This window comes from Aquarana catesbeiana, linkage group LG02 (genome assembly GCF_042186555.1).
Source record: "Aquarana catesbeiana isolate 2022-GZ linkage group LG02, ASM4218655v1, whole genome shotgun sequence".
NCBI classification, from domain to species: Eukaryota; Metazoa; Chordata; class Amphibia; order Anura; family Ranidae; genus Aquarana; species Aquarana catesbeiana.
The window spans coordinates 44,902,904-44,925,458 of NC_133325.1; the positions used below are offsets into that span (position 1 = coordinate 44,902,904).

The 22,555-nt window shown below is 44.6% G+C and overlaps 1 protein-coding gene across 1 annotated transcript in view; it reads right to left on the bottom strand.

Annotated features, from left to right (window-relative positions):
• Positions 1–8,014: 8,014 nt before the first annotated feature.
• PRCP (prolylcarboxypeptidase) overlaps positions 8,015–22,555 on the bottom strand; it is a 74,715-nt gene continuing 60,174 nt past the window's right edge. The window contains exons 8-9 of the mRNA XM_073612822.1: positions 14,008–14,195; positions 8,015–11,216 (exon numbers count right to left, since the gene is read on the bottom strand). Coding sequence (XP_073468923.1) covers positions 10,997–11,216; positions 14,008–14,195 — 408 coding nt within the window. The 3' untranslated portion in view covers positions 8,015–10,996. The remainder of the gene's footprint in view (positions 11,217–14,007; positions 14,196–22,555) is intronic.

Here is a 22,555-nt window from a genome sequence, read left to right on the forward strand (position 1 = left end):
GAGGGGGAAAGAGGGACAGAGGGACATTGCTGCAAATCAGGGACCATTGGGAGCTATGTAATCATATAAAGTTAATCACAAGAGTCCCCCTTTACATCAGAGTCCACAGGTTCCCCCTTTATATCTGAACTCGCAGAGTTCCCCTTCACTGTAAGGGGGGACTCTGCAGACTCTGATGTAAGGGTAAACTCTGGGGATTCTGACATAAGGGATGCTCTGGAAAGCCTGATTTAAGGGGGAACACTGAGAACTCTGATGTACGGAGAGGACTCAGATGTAAGGGGGAACAATGTGGCCTCTGGTGAAAAGGGGAACTGTAAGGGGTGCTCTGAGAACCCCGATTTACCTTAGTGTACTCACTCAGAGGCAGGAGAGAGAAGGGGGGAGACTTCAGTCACAGACAGAGATGGATGGTGAGCTCACTCACCCCTTGGCAGTCAGTACCCCTCATCCAGATGTATCTGAGGCTGCTGGACTTCAAATTTCTTGCCCCCCACTTTCCTTTTCTGAGGCACAGCGTCGGGGATTGGAGTGTGGGTAGACACAGAGGGGTAGGTGCGAGAGGAAGAGGAGCAGATCGAGCCCTCTTGCCTCTCCTGTTTGTGAATGGGAGGGGGAATTGTTAGTGTTGGCTTTGGGCAGTGTGAAAGAGTGTAACAGACACTCTCAGCTTAGACAACTGCAGCCAGCAACCCTGCTAGGAAGCCAAAATCTGGTCTGAAACCCGGACAAATGTTTCAAAACCCGAACTGTCCGGGTGAATCCCGGACAGGTGGCAACCCTAAGTATGCACCTGTTTAACTGCACCAGGCCCCATACCTTTTTTGTGTCAAATGAGCATTATTCTGGAGACACACCACCTTAAAGTGGTGTTCCGGCCGAAATGATACTTTTTAAATAAAAATACCCCTATAATACACAAGCTTAATGTATTCTAGTAAAGTTAGTCTGTAAACTAAGGTCTGTTTTGTTAGTTTATAGCAGTAGTTTGTTATTTTATAAACTTACAGCAGGCCGTGGCCATCTTAAGTGTGGGCATCTGAAGCCAGACTGTATTTCTTCCTGGATCTCATCCTTGCAGATCTCGCACATGCTCAGTGCAGCACAAGCAGTGTAATAGGTTTCAAGTCAGGTTTCCATAGCAATGGCAGTGTCAGAGGAAGTTGGCGCCCCTTCCCAGAAGGCATTGTAAACAGGAAATGATGCGATGGGCTGCGGCCAGGGAGGAGGAAGTGAAAAATGAATACAGCAGATATACAGTAGGTGCTGAGAAAATTTTTTTTTTAAATATCCAATTCGTTTACAGTGCACAGTTTGGTGAGGGGTGCTGAAGATTTGTAAAAATGGGTGGAACTCCACTTGAAGTTCCACTTTTGAGTAGACATGTGCGCCGTCAATAAATTCCTTTTGTTTCGTATTAGAATTCATTCGTATTTCGTAATTCGTGTCCGAAATTTTGTTCGAAATACGAATTTTCGTTAGGTTCGCTAACTTTTCGTAACAATTACGAATGTTGGTTATGATGAATTTATCATTATGAGGGGCTCCCACCATCCCTGTGCTGTGCTGACTTCCTGGGGTTTTTAACTTTTAGGTTTGTTAACTTTTCGTAACAATTACGAATGTTCGTTAGGAATCTGGATCCGAAATTTGTAAATGAAATTTCGTATTTCGTACAAAATTCAGAAGCATAGCAATTCGTATTTCGGATCCTCCTGAATGTACGAATTTACGGAAATTCGTACGAATTTTCGATTCGTATGAAACTAATCGCACATGTCTACTTTTGAGTGGAACTCCGCTTTAATGTTCAGGCGGTGTTTAACACAGTTGAGAAGAGTTATACCACTCTATCGCCATCTAGTGAGGAAATGTACACATAACTGATTTTCATGTGATCAGCATAACTAATGCTGGAGACACAAGGTGAATTTTAATAACTTAAGGACCGAGCCGCTTTCTGAGATTTGTTGTTTACAACTTAAAAACTGTTTTTTTTTTTATATAGAAAATTACTTAGAACCCCCAAACATTATACTTTTTTTTCTCTAACACCCTAGTGAATAAAATGGCGGTCGTTGCAATACTTTCTGTCACACCGTATTTGCGCAGCGGTCTTACAAGCGCAGTTTTTTTTTGAAAAAAAAATACACTTTTTTAAATTCAAAAACAAAACAATAAAGTTAGCCCTTTTTTTTATATCGTGAAAGATAATGTTACGCTGAGTAAATTGATACCCAACATGTCACTCTTCAAAATTGCGCCCGCTCGTGGAATGGCGACAAACTTTTACCCTTAAAAATCTCCATAGGCGACTTTTAAAAAAATTCTACAGGTTGCATGTTTTGCGTTAGAGAGGAGGTCTAGAATTATTGCTCTCGCTCTACCGATCGTGGCGATACCTCACATGTGTGGTTTGAACATCATTTTCATATGCGGGTGCTACTCACGTATGCGTTCGCTTCTGCGAGCACGACAGGACAGGGGCATTTTAAAAAAAAATGTTTTTCTTATTTATTTTACCTTTTTATTTTTACACAGTTTAAAAAAAAAAAAATAATTGTGTCACTTTTATTCCTATTACAAGGAATGTAAACATCTCTTGTAATAGAAAAAAAGCATGACAGGACCTCCTAAATATGAGATCTGGGGGTCAAAAAGACCTCACATCTTATATTTACACTTACAGTCATGGCCGAAATTGTTGGCACCCCAGAAATTTTTCCAGAAAATCAAGTATTTCTCACAGAAAAGTATTGCAGTAACACATGTTTATTCCCTTTGTGTGTATTGGAACAAAACAAAAAAAAGGAGGAAAAAAAAGCAAATTGAACATAATGTCACACAAAATTCCAAAAATCGGCTGGTCATAATTCTTGGCACCCTTTCAAAATTGTGGATAAATAAGATTGTTTCAAGCATGTGATGCTCCTTTAACCCCTTGCCTCCCAGGCCAATTCTGACATTTCTCTCCTACATGTAAAAATCATATTTTTTTTTGCTAGAAAATTACATAGAACCCCCAAACATTATATATGTTTTTTTAGCAGAGACCCTAGAGAATACAATGGCGGTCATTGCAAATTTTTATCTAGCACGGTATTTGCGCAGCAATTTTTTGAATGCATTTTTTTGGGTAAAAAAACAGTTTTAGACTTTAAAGAAAAAACAAAACAAGAAAGTTAGCCTAATGTTTTTACATAATGTACAAAATTGCACACGCTCATGGAATGGCGCCAAACTTCGCTATTTAAAGATCTCCTTAGGCAACGCTTTAAAAATGTTTACTGGTTACATGTTTTGAGTTACAGAGGAGGTCTAGGGCCAAAATTATTGCTCTTGCTCTAATGTTCGCGGCGACACCTCACATGTGTGGTTTGAACACCGTTTTCACATGTGGGCGGGACTTATGTATGCGTTCGCTTCTGCGTGCGAGCTCACGGGGACGGGCGCTTTAAAAAAATTTTTTATTGTTAATTTTACTTTTTTTATTTTAGCTTGACAATTTTTTTTTTGATCACTTTTGTTTCTATTACAAGGAATGTAAACATCCCTTGTAATAGGAATAAGCATGGCAGGTGCTCTTTACAGTGAGATGTACCCCACATCTCACCTCTAGGCTATGCTAAACATCCAGGGCTGGCGGATCCTGTGACGGACTCACCGATCGTAGCGGCGAGTCAGTAGAAGCACCGGAGGGTGGCAGGAGGGCGGGGATGTCCCCTCTCGCCTCCTGTAAGAACGATCAAGCCCTTTAAGAGCTATGGGCGGAAGTGACGTTTTGACGTTGCTTCCGCCCTGCAATGTCATGGAGATGGGTGGGGGGCATTTTCCCCTCACTCGTCTCCATGCCCAGCTAGTGAAAGCATCCGATCGCCTCTGCCACTGCCGATGGCTCTAGTAAGCGGAGGAGGGCACCGGAGCGCAGCAGGAGGGGGGGGGGGACCTCTCCCCCTGCCGATAGAAGTGATCTTGCGGCGAATCCACCGCAGAGACTACTTTTATCTTGAAGCGGACAGCCGGCCAAACAAGAGGATAATGGGGTTTTGGCAGCTAGCTGCTGCCATAACAAAATCAGAATGTATATCGGCGTGCGGTGGTCCGTAAGTGGTTAAACCCTCTGGTAGTAAGATATTTAAAGTGTTACTAAACCCACAACTGTAAAATCGGTCTGTATATGCAGTAAAGCATGCTTGTTATACTCACTGAGGAACTCAAGGGGTTAATCCTCTGCATTGTGTAAAAAAGCTGTTTGATCCAATCTTCTCTGATCCTCCCCTTCTTTTACTGTCCCAAATCCATCTCCTGATAGTACAGAGCATTGGAGACACTCTGCACATGCTCAGTTCGGTGTGCATTAATAGAGAGTTTTTCTTTTGTTTTTTTTGGGAGGGTGCATACGATTAGCCCAGGGCCAATCAGCCCTGCCTAGACAGAGGGTCAGGGGTCATGAAGCCTCATAGGACAGTCAGAGGAGAATGAAAACTCCTTCTACAAGCTTTAACCAGTGTGTAGCCAGACTCCGATTGAAGGCACAAGACTGCTTCTATAAGTGCTGACGAGAAAAGGTATTTAGCAGTTTATATTTACTAAAATAATTGCATTTCCATGTTCTGTGTACTGCGGGAGACCAGATTTAGTGAATGCAGGGTCCTGGGTTTAGTAACACTTTACAGTACTTATTGACCATGACAATTTTTGGTTTACTCGTTTCAACATGCTGCAAGTAAAGTGGTCACATTTCAGCAGCAATTAAAGTCACCCTAACCTTAGATGAGGAATAGGCAACCTCGGCCCCCCAGCTGTGCCCCCTGCCTCAGAGTCCTGCCTGTGGCAGTCAGAGTCTTGCAATGCCTCATTGGACTTGTAGTTCCACAACTGCTGGATTGACCAGCTCCTTGCCAGTACTTTATAGAGAACAGCTGCTGCAGTAGAGCAGCTACAGCATGTCTAAGTGGGAAAGTTTAAAAAAGTGCTGGATGGAGGGGGGACGGGGATGGGGCACAGGCTTCGGGTGCTGCTGTCATCAGACCGGCGAGACTGTGTTTATCCTTCACCCCCTCGTTTGCCCTCATAGGTATGTGCAGGGCAGAGAGGGCTCATTGCAGCCGTCGGGAGAGAAGCCTGGCTTCTGTGTTTACAAGTGACAGTGAGCAGCAAACAGTGCTGGAGGTGGTAGAAGTCCATTCCGACACATAAAGAACAACTCTACTTTAGTAAATCATATTTAAAAAGGGGTTGTAAAGGTTCGTGTTTTTTCACCCTAATGCATCCTATGCATTAAGGTGAAAACACACCTGTCAGTGAATACCCCCCCCCCCTCACTGTTTTACTTACCTGAACCTTGAACTTGTCCCACGGGGACGCGCTGCCTCCCTGCCCGGGGTTCTCGGCTGTTGACTGGATAGATTGATAGCAGCGCAGCCATTGGCTCCCGCTGCTGTCAATCAAATCCAATGACGCGAGCGCCAGGGGGGCGGGGCCGAGTGCTACATTCGGCGTCTATGGATGGCAAATGCTGGACTCGGGAGTGCACCCGCAAGGTAACCCCCTCAGGAGAGAGCTTCTCCCAGGGGGGAGATCTGATGTGGGGAGGAGCCGCCGGGGGACCCCAGAAGAGGAGGTTCGGGGCCACTCTGTGCAAAACAAGCTGCACAGTGGAGGTAAGTGTGATATGTTTGTTATTTTTTTTTATTGAACCTTTAGCGTCACTTTAAGGTTTGTGGGGTATCCAGAATTAAATTGAACTAGCAGAATTCTTCTCTGCGATAGAAGCTGGAGAAAAGGAATGTTGCATGAATCTCCCTTGTAAAACCATGTTATGCAAATAAATTGAGCTGACCAACAAAGGTGTGAGGGGATTTTTGCTTGGGGGAGACTAAGGACTTTTTTTTTTTTTTTTTTTTTTTTTTGAGGATCAGCAAGATGCTTTACCTGCAATGATATTCATAGGTAGTGAAGAGCTACCCCCCCCCCCCCCCCGGGGGGCTGCTGGATCTTCCCTAACAGTACAAAGGCTGTCAGTCACCCACTCACCAGTCCATCACTCTGGCTCCAATTAATCAGTCTAGGGGGTTGTCTTTATTTGGTCATTTTTTTGCTTGCACGGGGAGAGGGTATCAGGGCATGCAAAACTTCAAAATGCTCAGCACTTGATAATTAGAGTACAATCTTCTCCTTGAGCAATAGTGGATGTTGAACAGTCCAAGGCTCTCAGCTGACGATCACGGGGCAAGTCTTTTTTGGCATCTGGTCTATTCTGTGCTGATGCATAACTGCTGGTATCCCGTGCAGATTCCAGAACACTATACAGAAACAGATCAGTTTATGGTCCACTTCCTCTGGACATGCATAGCTCCCAACTGTCCCTGATTTTGAGGGAGTGTCCCTGATCTGGAACAAAGTCCCTCTGTCCCGCTTTTCTCCTCATTTTGGTTGGATTTATATAGCTGTATATAAAATGCACTTGTGGGCTTAACAAATCTTTTGTGTGCGCAATTCTCTTTTAAGGAGGTGTGTCCTATACCTGCATACTTCTAATAGGTGTCCCTCGTTGCCATTTCAAAAAGTTGTGAGGTATGGGACACAGCCCAGTGAGTGAGACGGCACCTCTCCAGACCAGATCACTGGTGGTGAAGTTCTGCAATCAGCTTCCAGCAAAGTCCATCAAGGCCCTCAACCCTGACACTGCTGAGGCCTTATAGGGGCAGCTGTACAGTCCATGATGCTCTGGAACCATCCTGGGAAGAAGGAAGGGTTTCAGACTATTTATCACCTTTCAAGCCCCCTACTGGACACTCCTTTCCAGGGATTGGCTGGAACCTGATAAATATTCAGGCTGGTCATTTTGAAATCTCCCAGCATAAGCTCTGCAAACTTCTTCCCGAGGCAGGGGGAAGCAATCAAACTCCCACCCTGTGAAACTCTGAACAGACCAGGCCAAACAATTGCTGCTCCCTTGATTACAGAAGGAGCCAAAAACTAAAATTTAACTAGCTGCTGGGGAAATTTCATATTTCCCCATTTAAGTTGGCTCACAATATCCTGGTTACCTTAACTGACTTTATACCAAAGGAATGTCATTACAAACTGACCAAGTCCTTAAAAGGTCAGGTTGCTCACAAGTCCTGTATGCAACACAGCTAAAAACTTGGAATATTCAATCTTGTATCAGAGCTGCTATCATGCATGCATCCGATTCTGATCATCTGTGCCACGCTGTGAAAGCAGGCAGGACTCCTTGGTGAAACGGCATCTTTAGTGAAGTATTATTGTTATATTTTCTATTACTCCATTTGTTATCTGTCATTACTTAAATAAAGGTTATATTTATAAGTATTTGTGTGATTACTCTTTGCACATCTTGAATACAACCCCAAAAACATAAAAACGATCATGTAGCCGTGATAGAACACTAGCATCCTACGCTAGGAGGGCGTTTAGAAAAGTCTCACGACAACTAAATCTCTTTTGGTTGGCTGGTCCCTGCAATAGAAGACTGTATAATCCCCTCATTGGCTAAGTGGTTAGCACTTCTGCCTAGCAGCACTATGGTCGTGAGTTCAAATCCCAACCATGACACCTCCTGCTTGGAGTTTACATGTTCTCCCTGTGCCTGCGTCCTCCGGGTACTCCAGTTTCCTCCCACAGTCCAAACACATGCTAGAAGGTGAATTGGCTTTTGTCTAAACTGGCCCTAGTACGTGTATAAATGTGAGTTAGGGACCTTAGATTGTAAGCTCCTTGGGGGGGGCAGGGACTGATGTGACTGTACAATATACGTGTAAAGCTTTGTGTACAGTAAATGGACAGCGCTATATAGGTACCTGAAATAAAAAACAAAACATGTGGGTGGCAACTCTGCAAATTTCAAACACAAGACAGGTTCATCAGCAATGACCGTATTCGAAAAAATTAAATCTCACATTTAAAAGTAAAAGTAAATTGACTAGAAGCCATTAGAATTTTGCTTAAATATAAATGTTCTAGTAAAAAACTCCCAGTCCATGCTGGATCACAGATTAGAAATAAGTTTTATTGCCTTGATAAGGTCACTGACTGTCAGAACAGTACAAAAATTTGAAAAAAAAAAAAGGAGAACACAAAAATACACAAAAAGGATCCAGTCCTTACAAAATTACAAGATTACAAAAGTTATTTTAAAGACTTGTTAAAGTTGGAGACGTAGTCTTATTCAGTAAGGCAAACCGTTCAATGTACACTGACCCATACGAGTTGCTGTGGGTTAATGTAAACCGTCATCACTTTACGTATGGGCTTTACTGAGTAAGCTTCCTGGTAAACTGTTCGCCTCTTTAGGAACAAAAAATAAAAATAATATTCAAGCATTTTTTACATCTTTACTGGGAAAAGTAACTTATTCTCATGGAAGTGAACATTTGATAAAAGCCACATTGCAGGGCTCAGCACATCCCAATGCTTTCTATCTAAATCGGACTTATTTTCTGCCCATATAAAAACAGATAACAGAATTGCACAGTACAGTGGGCCACTTTAAGGGGTACATTTACTAAAGTCAAATAAACTGCAGTTGCTCCAGAGCTTAGTAAATGAGCAGAAGCTCTGCTGACTTCCATCATCCAATCATGTGCAAGCAAAAATGCCTTTAAGGTTTTCTTGCATGCGATTAGGTACTCTTTGCAAAGTGAAGCTTGGCCTCATAAGCTCACTGAGTGCACGGTCTATTTGCCTGTAGTAAATTTACCCAAGTGTCTGTGGGGTTGATTTATTAAAAAGGCAAATAAACTGTGCAGTTGCACTCTGCAAGAGCAGTTGCTCCAGAGCTCAGTAAGCGAGGGGAAGCTCTGCTGACCTTGACCATCCAATCATGTGCAAACAAAAAGGTTTTTGTTTTTTTCCTTGCACGTCATTGGGTATTCTTTGCAAAGTGAATCTTTCCCTGATTTACCAAGCTCTGGAACAACTGCTCTTGCAGAGTGCAACTGCACTTTGTAAAGTGCACATTCTATTTGCTTTTAGACCCCTTTCACACTGAGGAGGTTTTCAGGCATTTTAGCGCTAGAAATGGTGCTTGGAAGCCGCCTCCCATTTATTTCAGTGTGACTTGTCCCGCAAGCGCACTGCCCCAGTGTGAAGTTAGGAAAAGTCCTGCAAGCAGCATCTTTGGGGCAGTTTGGATCGGTGTATACACGGCTCCCAAAACTCCCTTCCCATTGAAATAAAAGGCCAGCGCTTCCAAAGCGCCTGAAAAGTGCTTCAGAAGCACCACAATACGGGTGGATTGCTTTTAACCCCGCTAGCGGCCAAAGGAGGGTTAAAAGCGCTCCGCTAGCAGTCAAAAAGCTCCACTTAAAGGTAAACCGCCGTGAAGACGAGCGGCGCTTTACCGCTAGCGCACAAGCAGCCCCGGTGTGAAAGGGGTCATAGTTAATCAACCCCTGCGTGTCCTTTGTGATATCTCACAGAATACGGGGAAAGTACTGGCATTACAAAATAGCAGTAGAGATACCCAAGTTGTGAAGAATGCAGTAGGCCAAAGCTTAGGTATCCAGGTAAGTAGACATCTGGGGCCCTTGGATGATGGGTTACACTTAGACTTCAAAGCAATTATGGCACTAAAGTACAATAATTTAGGAAACAAAGAGCATATCTTTTCGAAAGCTGTGCAAGCGCACACAACCACGGACAAACTTCAGCTCAAATGTATAAAGGCCTGAAATTACAGCCTCAGCAGCCTACAATGCATTGAGGGCATGTAAAACAGGTCAATCATTACACTGTAGGATGTCCTGTAGGCAGGCCAGAGCTTGTGCTTGAACCAGAAATCACTGCACATTTATGGCACATAGGGGTTGATTTACTAGAACTGGAGAGTGCAAAATCTGGTACAGCTCTGCATAGTAGCCATCAGCTTTCATTGTTGAAGCCTAACTCAACAAAGCTGAAGTTAGAAGCCGAATGGCTACCATGCACAACTGCACCAGATTCCAAGTGCTCCAGTTTTAGCAAAATCTCCCCCATAGAGTTTAGGAAAGAAAAGACATATGCAGCCAACACACCATGAAGCCATTTTATATAGTCCAACTATTTATGGGAGCAATTACCAAATATCTGGACTATAGATCCATTATGTACTGGCAACATATATTGTCTTCTATGTGGATAGCAGTTGACTATCTGCTTGGTGCTGCAAAAAAAGCTCCAGGCCTCTCCCAGGAACGAGTGACAGGAATAGAACAGAACTATGGATGTGGTTCAGGAGTTTGCACAGAGCACAGCTTCCTGATGCCGTTCCCTCAGTACAAAGTGGGCAGTTTTCTGATATGGTTTAGAAAAGACAAAAAGGGGTTGATTTACTAGAACTGGAGAGTGCAAAATCTGGTGCAGCTGTGCATGGTAGCCGATCCGCTTCTAAGTTCAGCTTGCCAAATTAAGCTTTGACAAAAACAAAAAACTGGAAGCCGATTGGTTTCTATGCAGAGCTGCCCCAGATTTTGCACTCTCCAGTTTTAGTAAATCAACCCCTATGTATAGGTCACCAGCACACTATGGATCCATAACACATAGTTTAAAGCAATTACAATATAAAATATCTGGACTACATAAGTATCCATGAACTGTTGGAAACACTTCTTCCTTTTTCAGATGCCAGTTGACCAGCCAGTTGTTACTGAAGTACCCCCTTACTCCACTCTTTTCCCAGGAAGGAGTGTGATAGGAATAGAACTAGTGATGTAGTTTAGAGGGTCCCCCCGGTGCACAGAAGACAGGTCCCTCATGTGGTTTAGGGTTGCTCCACCTGCATCTCATTTCATTACAAGTTTGCTTTAAAAGCAGAATACCTCCAAAACATGTTTTGGTTATAGATCTTCTTTAACTTGGATCAATTTCTACTGCTTTCAGACAGAATAAAGTTTTCTAGGTAATTGGCATTAAGAAAGGTGAACAAGGTCCTGAGAAGATATGGCAATCCAGCAATCCCAGTGTTCAAAAGTCTGTTTCCAGAGAAAGAATTTTAGAAGTCCTGAATGTTTAACTGTTGTCTGTATTCCTCAATCCATTTCTTCATGTAAGCCACTTCCAGAGCACGAGCCTCGATCACCGACTTGGGGTCAAAATCGCTATTGGAGCGCAAGTCCAGATGGTGAGCTCCATCTGGTATAAGAATGGCGACCAGCGAATCGCTGAGGCTCTGCTTGACTCCTCCAGCCGACCACGGGTCTAGATCACCATTACTGGAAAAGAATCATATGTTCAGATTGCCTTTTAGGAAAAACAACAGAATCAAAATGACCAGAAAGTTCACTGTATGTGAAACCTGAGCTGGAACAGTGTCTACACTCTACTGCGACAGACTAAACACTTATAAGCATATAATCTTCCAACTCATTCCATAGCTAAATGGATAATCATTGGCCATGAATGTTGAGTTAGCAGAGCAAAACCAAATCAAACTTGACTTTGCAGCTGGGTAGAGGTTTCCATTTGGGAAGGGTGGCATTAAGCCAGGGATTTACAGCCCCTTTCACTCATACTACCCTGTTTCCCCGAAAATAAGACCTAGCCTGATTGTCGGTGATGGCTGCAATATAAGCCCTACCTTGTTTCCCCTGAAAATAAGATCTACAAGGACTTTAACTAGGGCTTATTTGGGGGGTAGGGCTTATATTGCAGCCATCACCAACAATCACGCTAGGTCTTACTTTCGGGGAAACCGGGTAGTAAGGTTTGCCCATGTATAATTAAAGTTGTTGTAAACCCAACATATACCTAGTGCAGTGACTGGCCTCAGGGGATACACAGAGATTAAACAAATCCTCCTACATACAGTATCTCACAAAAGTGAGTACACCCCTCACATTTTTGTAAAATATTTTATTTTATCTTTTCACACTGAAGAAATGACACTTTGCTACAATGTAAAGTAGTGAGTGTACAGCTTGTATAACAGTGTAAATTTGCTGTCCCCTCAAAATAACTCACACAGCCATTAATGTCTAAACCGCTGGCAACAAATGTGAGTACACCCCTAAGTGAAAATGTCCAAATTGGGCCCAAAGTGTCAATATTTTGTGTGGCCACCATTATTTTCCAGCACTGTCTTAACCCTCTTGGGCATGGAGTTCACCAGAGCTTCACAGGTTGCCACTGGAGTCCTCTTCCACTCCTCCATGACGACATCACAGAGCTGGTGGATGTTAGAGACCTTGCGCTCCTCCACCTTCCGTTTGAGGATGCCCCACAGATGCTCAATAAGGTTTAGGTCTGGAGACATGCTTGGCCAGTCCATCACCTTTACCCTCAGATTCTTTAGTAAGACAGTGGTCATCTTGGAGGTGTGTTTGGGGTCATTTTTTGAAGCGCTGGCTTCAAAAAAAAAAAAAAAAAAAAAAAAAGGGAAGCCCGATTCACCAGCCGGCACTGGAAGATGGAGGGGGGACACCGAGGATGGGGAAGCCACTGCAACATGTGAGTCCAGGGGCAGCACAGGATAAGGGAGCTAGTGACCAGGTTGGGGGGGGGGGGTAGGTCAGGTCCATTTAAAGTCACTCACCCCCCCCCCCTGACCGATGGAGCACCAGCTGCCACTGCTTAGGGGTTGTTTTACAAAAGGCAAAATAGACTGTGCACCTTCCAAAGTGAAGTTGCTCCTGAGCTTAGTAACTGAGAAAGCTTCACTTTGCAAAGAATACCCAATCACATGCAAGGAAAAAAAAAAACCCAAACATTTTTGCTTGCAAGTGACTGGATTATGGACATCAGCAGAGCTCCTGCTCATTTACTAAACTCTGGAACAATTGCTCTTACAGTGTGCAACTGCAAAGTGAACAGTCTATTTGCTTTTAGTAAATCAACCCCTATGTGCTCTAGATTGAGACAAGTACACACTATAGAGGGATATGCTTTGTTCATATTTCATGTCCAAGGTTTACAAACACTTTAAAGCGAACTGTGCCTTGCCTATGCAAGACAGCCAGTTACACCCTCTCATTGTGGGTGTAGTGCCTTCAGAGGGAAGGACAGCGTCCTCAGCCCCGTGTACGTCAACTAGAGTGAACGGGCGCTTCAAGGCCTCCTTACCTCAATCCTGGCAGTGTGAAAGGAGAAGGAGTGAAGGAAAGGCTAGTGAGTATTTGCTGTTAGGAGGCATTAAAAAGAACCTGTTGCTTTGCTCCACATTTACAAAAAAAAAAAACCACACACACACACACACACACACACACACTTGAGCAATTTAAAAGTAGTATGGCCAAAGATTTTTGTCAATACTTCTCTTGTGGGCCACAGGAGTACAATTACTTTTGCCCTCCTATGACCCAGAGTCAGCTTATAGTAGACTATGGCCAGCTGACAAAGCAAAGCCACTCCAGACTTGGGAAGCGTCCTGACAATACTGTCAGGATCCACCCCGCTTCCTGGCTGACGCTGCCTCTCAGCGCACAGCTGAGAACTTGAACCCACCGCTTCAACCCTGTCCCCAGCCCGGCACTCCAGTGAGCACTGAACGGGTATAGCTGAGAGCGGTGACTGACAGGGACTGCTCTCTGATCAAATCAGCCCAAGAACTGAGCAGTGGTCACGTGATCACTTCATTCCTCGGGCCCAGAGACAACGTGGGAGAGCTGCTGCAGTGGGGCGGCGAGTATATTACAATTTTTTTTTTCTCAAATCCCATACTATTTATTTATACCAGTGTTTCTCAACTCCAGTCCTCAAGGCGCCCCAACAGGTCATGTTTTAGGGATTTCCCTCAGATGAAACAGCTGTGGTAATTACTAAGGCAGTGAAACTGATCAATTCACCTGTGCAAAACAATGGAGAGCCTGAAAACATGACCTGTTGGGGCGCCTTGAGGACTGGAGTTGAGAAACACTGATTTATACATTTCTTACAAACTGTGGCTATTGCAGACAAGACCACTAGATGGCACCCTCATAAAGGCTGCGATATAAAAAAGGACAGATTTCCCCCCCCCCCCCTTCTTCTTCTACCCACTATCCCACCTACAAGTATGAACATTCCTACCTGAAGAGGATGTTGCTGGCGGAACTGATGTTCTTCCCACCGTACATGGTTGTGATCCATTTTTCGCGAGGCCGCACTCCCCACTGTTTGTAGCATTCATCTGAATAGGTTTTGAAGTCCCACTTTTGGGGCTCAAACATGTCATTGACTCCATCAGAGCAAAATGGCATCACCATCTCTGTGCAAGCCTAAAAAGGAACAAAAAAAATAAAAAAAAATAAAAAAAAAAACACAACACGTGTTTACCCAGTTTTACAGCAAGATCCAAAGATTCTCACTATGAACTCTAACAAAGTCCCATTGGTCCCGGTAAAGTTACAAAGCTTTAACGGACATGGGCCAGCTGTGTGAAATGCATTGTTCTCACCAAGGTATACATTACCCCAGACTTGAAGGGGTTACCACTTAATACACCCAACAGCTGCGTTAAGTAGGGTTTGCTTTGACACATGACAAGACATGAAGCCATAGATAATTGGGTCCACTGTGCAGAGCAGCAATCAAGGAATCTAGTCAGCCCTCATACCTACACACTAGGCTGGTTATTACGGCCATCTGTGCAAAGATCTCGTCTTCCGGAATTACAAGGGAAGTGTTTAAATACTTTAAGCATGAGGGTTCCCATAACATTGTGTGATGTAGGTCAGGTTTTGTGCCAGAAAGGAGAAATCATGGATTGCATACCAACCTAGGGACTAAATCAGGGGTCTCCAAACTTTAAGAACGGGCCAGTTTATTGTCCTTCACACTTTTAGGGTAGGAAAAGATGGTGACCCATCATAGGTGTCGGTGGGAAGAATAGTGCTCCAAGGGCCAGATAAAGAACATATCCAGCACCAAGGCCGTAGTTCGGAGACCGCTATACTAAAGTCAAATAAAAAAAAAAAAAAAAAGAAGGAGGTTACAGGTCTCCAGTTTGGATTTTACCAAGTGGAAGTTTCATGTGCTTATAATTTTGCCTTTCCCCTCCTCCCCTTTTCATCCACACAAAAATCAAAACGTAATAAATAAAAGCATTTTATTTTCAGTACATTATCCAAAAATAAAAAAAAACCCTTATGGCTGGTACTTCAAATTGTATCTACACCAGGGAAGCCATTAATTTTTTGGTCATTGGGAAAAAATGCTCCTCTTACAGTAGTAGTCAAAACACCTTCCTTTACAGACAGCAAAAACGGATCATTGGCGTCATACTGCTGGCTAAGGATGAGCCGAAAACGCCCCGGTTCTGTTTGCACCAGTACTTGCAAACAGGTAAAAAATTTGGACGAACACACACACCCCGTTAAAGTCTATGGGACACGAACATGAAAAATCAAAAGGACCAATTTTGAAGGCTTATATGCAAGTTATTGCCAAAAAAAAAAAAAAAAAAAAAAAGAGGCTTTGGGGACCCGGGTCCTGCCCCAGGGGACATGTATCAATGCAAAAAAAAAAAAAAGTTTTAAAAACTGCCATTTTTTCGGGAGCAGTGATTTTAATAATGCTTAAAGTGAAACAATAAAAATGAAATATTCCTTTAAATATCGTGCCTGGGGGGGCGTCTATAGTATGTCTGTAAACTGCCGCAGTTTTCCCGTGTTTAGAACAATACCCATTACCAATTCACATGGGAGGGGGGGGGGTGAGACGGGATCTAGGGGTCCCTTTGTTAAAAGAGGCTTCCAGATTCCTATAAGCCCCCAGCCTGCAGACCATCACAACCAGCGTGCTCAGATAAGGGTCTGGTATGGATTTTTTTGGGGGGACCCGCATACCATTTTTTTTTTTTTTGGTTTGGGGTTCCCCTTAATATTCATACCAGACCCAAAGGGCCTGGTAATGGACTGGGGGGAACCCATGCCGTTTTTTTACAATGAGTTTTATCTATATTGCCGAGACCCGACAATTCATTACAGCCGCGATCAGTTTTAAATGACTTTTCCTTTAGAAATGTAATTTTGTGGTATTGTTCTAAACACGGGAAAACTGTGCCACTTTACAGGCATATTATAGACAACCCCCAGGTACAATATTTAAAGGAATATTTCATTAGTATTGTTTCACTTTAAGCATTATTAAAATCACTGCTCCCAAAAAAAAAAAAAAGTCAGTTTAAAATTTTTTGCTTCGAAACATGTTCCCTGGGGCAGGACTCGGGTCCCCAAACACTTTATGACAATAACTTGCATAGAAGCCTTTAACATGAAAGACCAAAAAGTGCTCATTTTAATGTCCCATAGACTTTAATAGTTTAAAAGTTTAATACTTTGCTGCGAACACCGCGTAATGTTCGCTGTTCGGCGAGCTGGCTCATCTCTACTGCTGGCTCTGCCACATGGCATTGGCCCTGAAACTATGCTGAATCCATCAAGTGGGAAGTCAGCCACAGCTCATGGATCTGCTATCCACCTCTGGAGGAATCCTGGTTGGGAATGGTTGATGTAGACAGTGTGGTGCACATCTCGCAGAATTGTAATTACAGTGCCTTGAAAAATTATTCACGTTCCTTGAAATTTTACATTTTGTCATGTTACAACCAAAAACGTAAATGTATTTTATTGGAATGTTATGTGATAGACCAACACAAAGTGGCACATAACTGTGAAGTGGCAGGAAAATGATAAATGGTTTTAAACATTTTTTTACAAATAAATATGTGAAAAGCATACAAGGCGTACATTTGTATTCAGCCCCCCCGGAGTCAATACTTTGTAGAACCTCCTTTCTCTGCAATCACAGCTGCAAGTCTTTTTGGGGATGTCTCTACCAGCTTTGCACATCTAGAGGGACATTTTTGCCCATTCTTCTTTGCAAAATATCTCAAGCTCTGTCAGATTGGATGCAGAGCGTCTGTGAACAGCAATTTTCAATTCTTGCCACAGATTCTCAATTGGATTTAGGTCTGGACTTTGACTGGGCCATACTAAACACATGAATATGCTTTGATCTAAACCATTCCATTGTAGCTCTGGCTGTATGTTTAGGGTCGTTGTCCTGCTGGAAGGTGAACCTCCACCCCAGTCTCAAGTCTTTTGCAGACACCAACAGGTTTAATTCTAAGATTGCCCTGTATTTGGCTCCATCCATCTTCCCATCAACTCTGACCAGCTTCCTTGTTCCTGGTGTGTTCAGGGTGATGTGCAGTGTTCGTTTTTCACCACACATAGCGTTTTCCTTTTAGGCCAAAAAGTTCAATTTTGGTCTCATCTGACCAGAGCACCTTCTTCCACATGTTTGCTGTGTCCCCCACATGGCTTCTCACAAACTGCAAACTGGACTTCTTATGACTTTCTTCTTGTCACTCTTCCATAAAGGTCAGATTTGTGGAGAGCACGACTAATAGTTGTCCTGTGGACAGATTCTCCCACCTGAGCTGTGGATCTCTGCAGCTCCTCCATAGTTACCATGGGCCTCTGGCTGCTTCTCTGATGAATGTTCTCCTTGCCCGGCCTCTCAGTTTGGGTGGACGGCCATGTCTTGGTAGATTTGCAGTTGTGCCATACTCTTTCCATTTTCAGATGATGGATTGAACAGTGCTCTGTGAGATGTTCAAAGCTTGAGATTTTTTTTTTTTATAACCTAACCCTGCTTTAAACTTCTCCACAACTTTAACCCTGACCTCTCTGGTGTGTTCCTTGGCCTTCATGATGCTGTTTATTCACTAAGGTTCTCTAATAAATCTGAGGGCTTCACAGAACAGCTCTATTTATACTGAGATTAAATTACACAATTTAAAATTAACAAAAGTGAAAATTAAAAAAAAAAAAAAAAACACCAAACACCTCACATGCAGCCTGTGCAAACCCCCCCACCGCTCGTCATCTGACCAGCACACACTTACCCCATCCTGGTGGTGGGTGACGGCGGCGAGCTGTGGGACATGCAGCAGGTCAGACGGTGTCGTCCATGGTTCTCTGTCCTCCCGTGCGTCTTCTTCCGCACGGCATCCAACCGGAGCGCCTGTGCCTTCAGCCAATCAGGTGACGGGTATTAGACCCACGCCTCCTGATTGGCTGAGCTTCAGTGTTAGCAAAGCAAATGAATATTTGCTTTTCTAACACACCTGGGTGGACAGCAAGCGCAATGCTTTGCGCTCCAAGTCCACCTTTTTTGAAGCCTATAGCTCTAATCAGAAAAAAAAAAAAAAAAACACACACACCACACCCCCACGGCTGTAATTCTAGCACCGGTGTCAGAAAAGGGGCTGGATGCATGAATAGGGGTTGGTTACAGCGCCCATGGATAGATTCATGTTGTGCATGAATCCATCCATTCTACACAGAGGGGGCAGCGCACATAATAAACGCACAGCCACTGGTGGACTCTATTTACCAATTACCGTAGGCGACTTCTGAAGGCAATTGGTTCCACTAGATTTTAGTTGGGGGTATCAGAGTAAAGGGGGCTGAATACAAATGCATGCCACACTTTTCAGATATTGATTTGTAAAAAAATTTTAAGGATCGATTATTTTCCTTCCACTTCACAATTATGTGCCACTTTGTGTTGGTCTATCTCATAAAATCTCAATAAAATACATTTATGTTTTTGGTTGTAACATGAAAAAATTTGGAAAATTTCAAGGGGTATACTTTTTCAAAGCACTGTATTATAAAAATACACACACTATTATTATTATTCACATACTACAACATTGGGGTGAACTGCAATCACCAATTGGGACAGGCTTTGGTTTGCTCCAATCCACCAAAAAGGAAGCAGTCCGTGTTGGACCGCCAATCAGCTGTGGCCTGGGCATTCCCCCACCCCGTAGCTGCACCTAAACAAATGGGCAGAGATGCTAGTGACATCACCGACCTAATATGGCCATATCAGGTCAAAATGCCCTGGCTGCAACTGATTGGGCCACCACTGACCACTTCTTTCTGGTTTCAGCCAAAACATGAATTTAAACCCTTCCTAATCTGCACTCAAACAGTGATATCCTATTATTTGCATGCAGAGCTCATTATTTACATGGAGCACAAAGTTTCACAGCCTTCTGTACATTAGTTTCCTGAAAACATCACGGCACCCTGCCTCCGTACTCTCCTCAAGAACCCTCAGCCTTGATGCATGTTGATGGACTTTAGGGGGGAGTTATGCAAACATCAAAGTTACATAACGGGCGGATGTCAGTCTGGTGGGGGTGGGCTGTCCTAGGTGCATGGATGCGCAAGTCCACTCAAGGCAACACCCATGCATTATGATGATCCATGACTGAAAGAACTGAAGTCCAAAAGAATAAGAAGAAGCAGGTCAGGGGAGGAAAAATTAGGAAATTAGGCTCTCTCGCTCTGACTTACTGCAGCTTATAATGCACATTGTGAGAAGCTCACAGTGAGGGCAGGGTAAGCTATTTCATTCCAGGAGAGGAGCCGATACAACTGTGCAAGACAGAAGGGAAAGCTGGAGGTCAGATTTAATGCCATTTAGGAACATTGCCCATAAAGTGCCAGGTCACTTTAGCTAAGAAAAGGGGAAGGCGGGGCGTGGCCGAGACATGGAACAGAGCGGACGTGTATGAGCTGAGCTCCGTCTGACCCGCTCCATACTTCGCTCCTTGCAGCAGCACAAATTGACCCAGACGCCGGCTCTGTGAGATGCCGACACGGAGGAAGCCATCCCCGCAGCCCCGGAGAACCCCACGGCTCCGTTCCAGCTCTCTTGAGGCCTTTTTTTACGGGGGAAGACGGTCGGGAGCAGAATCCAAGATGGCGCCGGGTGAGTCTTCACAGGCCGCACACGCGGCATCCCCAGCCATGTCGCCGCGCCATCCACCGACATCCCCCCTTCTCCCATCCTCTCCAGAATCCAGAGGAAGCCCGTTCAGTAGCCCGGGTAGGAGGGATGCGGGGAAGAGCCGTGACCATACCCCTCTGCACGCTTTCCCGGCCCGATCTGCCGCCTCTCCCTCCCCCAGCTCTGGACTCTCCCAACACATAGCCCCAGGACTCAGAGACCCGCACATAGCCCAAGATGACGGCGACCTCAGGTCCCATATCCTTGCCCTTCCTACCTGGGCAGACATTGAAGGATTCATGGCCCGCATGGAGAAGGCCTTTAGAAAGGACATTGAGGATTTACAAGCTGACACTGCCCACATAGGAGGCAGGGTGGAGGCCCTAGAGGCGACAGTGGAGGACATTAACCCTTCCCTACAGGCTTTACAAGCACACAGTAAAATGCAGGATCAACGGATTGACTCTTTGCTCGATCAACTTGATGATGTGGAGAATAGAAGTCGCAGGGTCATTATTCGCATTAGAGGTCTGCCAGAAGCCACAGGCCCTAGGGACATAATCCCCTCACTTCAGGGGCTGTTCACCCAAATTCTGGGGAGAGAAGCTCCCGACCATATAGAGATCGATCGTGCGCACAGGGCCCTTAGACCTCCCTCAGAAGACCCTGATAAACCACGAGACATTATCTGTAAACTGCATAAGTATACTGTGAAGGAGCGCATCATGTTTCATGTTAGAGGTATGCGCCATGTGGATTTTGATGGAGCACAAGTGTCCTTATTTCCGGACTTATCCAGACGCACGCTGATGCAGCGCAGGGCCTTGAAGCCTCTGCTGGCAGTCCTGCAGGAAGCACACTTGGTATACCGCTGGGGATTCCCCTTCAGCCTTTCCGTCACAAAAGATGGCCAACAAATCACTTTGCGGAACAAGTCAGATCTTCCTCATTTCCTCTCACGCCTTGGTCTCCCCCCTGTGGACATACCTGATTGGCGCATTTCCTCTGAAGTTCCACTACCAGCCCGTCAGGAACCTTGGCAGCAAGCCCGCCGCAGACGACGCAACAAACCTCGGAATGGACAAACTGCCGCAACGGAGCAAGACCCTCCTTCTTCCCCAGCTGTACGTTGAGGTGGAGAAACGACTTTGGAGGCTTCAACTTTCCACCCACAGGACTGGCGTTATGTCCGTGTTTTGGTTCTAAATTCTGCTGGTTCAATTTTTGCTGTTGCAGATAATTCTCACATACACCTGACTTTCAGAGGTGCTCACATAGAGGAGCGGGTCCCCTCAGTTGGGGCTCCTGTTTAGTGACTCTCCACTTTCCCCCCATAGGTAAACTCATGAGAGTTACATTCCTTGTAGAAGGAAATGCACGACGCAGTGATCGCCCGCATTTTGTGGTGCCACTAGGCCGGCGGGCGATCTCGGCACCGTTGCACCTAGAGGTTACTGAATACCCACAGGGTATTACGTTTTTTGTTTTCTTGATGTTCCTAATTTTTCTCCCAATGCTTTCCCCCCCTCTTTTTTTATGGTTTTTCTCCTCAATGTTTTATGATGATGTCTATGGAAGGGTTGTCTATCTATTGCATGGGTTATACTCATTTGCTTTTCTTATCAGCACTTTAGATTTGCTGGGTCGTATGCCGTGGCTCTCTCCTCGCTCTCTTCGCGCCCTCTGGGGGACCCTATGGATAACCAGCAATGGCTGATCTGAAAATCGTGTCATACAACGTACGGGGCCTGAGTTCTCCATCCAAACGCAGTAAGTTGTGGCTTGAGACAAAGAGATCTGGTGCACATATCTTATTATTACAGGAAACTCATTTCAGAGCTGACTCAGTCCCTCGCCTCCCCACACACAAATACAATCAATGGTTCCTCAGCAATTCACCCAAATCTAAATCAGGTGGGGTCACGGTGGCGATCCATAAAAATTGCCCCTTCATCACCACTGACCACCGCGCAGATCCTGAAGGCAGATTTGTTTTTCTGAAAGGCACTATATACATCCAAAAATTTACAATTGTGGCGCTGTACGCTCCCAATTCTAGGCAGCTAGATTTTTTGGAGAGGGTCCTGGATTCCCTCTCCGAATTTCGCGAGGGGCGTCTCATTGTGGGAGGGGACTTCAATGTGTGCCCCGACCCGCAGTTAGATACCTCTTCAGGCCACTCTACACACTCATTTGCGTTTCTTAAGCGCTTCCGTAAAACCTTACACGCTAGTCATCTGATCGACTGCTGGAGAGTGACACATCCTACTGGAAAAGATTTCAGCTACTATTCCGCTACACATAAAGTGTACACGCGGATAGACCTTCTACTGGTAGATCAACGCCTTTTGGAATCACTCTCTGGCTCGTCGATCGGATCTATGACGATTTCCGATCATGCACCCATTTCCATCTCCCTGGCACCTTTGTCTTCAGAGGCTCGCCAATGGACTTGGCGCCTGAACGAAAACCTATTAGATGATGCAGTAGCGTTAGCTCAGGTGACAGATGCTATCTCTCTGTATTTCAAAGAAAACGCGACGGGAGAAACTGGGGTAGCATATGTTTGGGAGGGACATAAAGCTGTGATAAGAGGTGAATTTATTGCCCAAGGAGCTAGGCTCAAAAAGGCCCGCTGTGGGGAACTCCAATCCTTGCTGACACAATTGCGTACAGTAGAACTCAAACACAAAACGACAATTGACCCCTCTTTTATACGAGAAATTAACAGCCCTCAGGGCACAGCTCTCAGACCTACTAGAAAAACGAACCCGTGACAGACTCCGATACGTCTCATATAAATTCTATGAGTTTGGTAATAAGT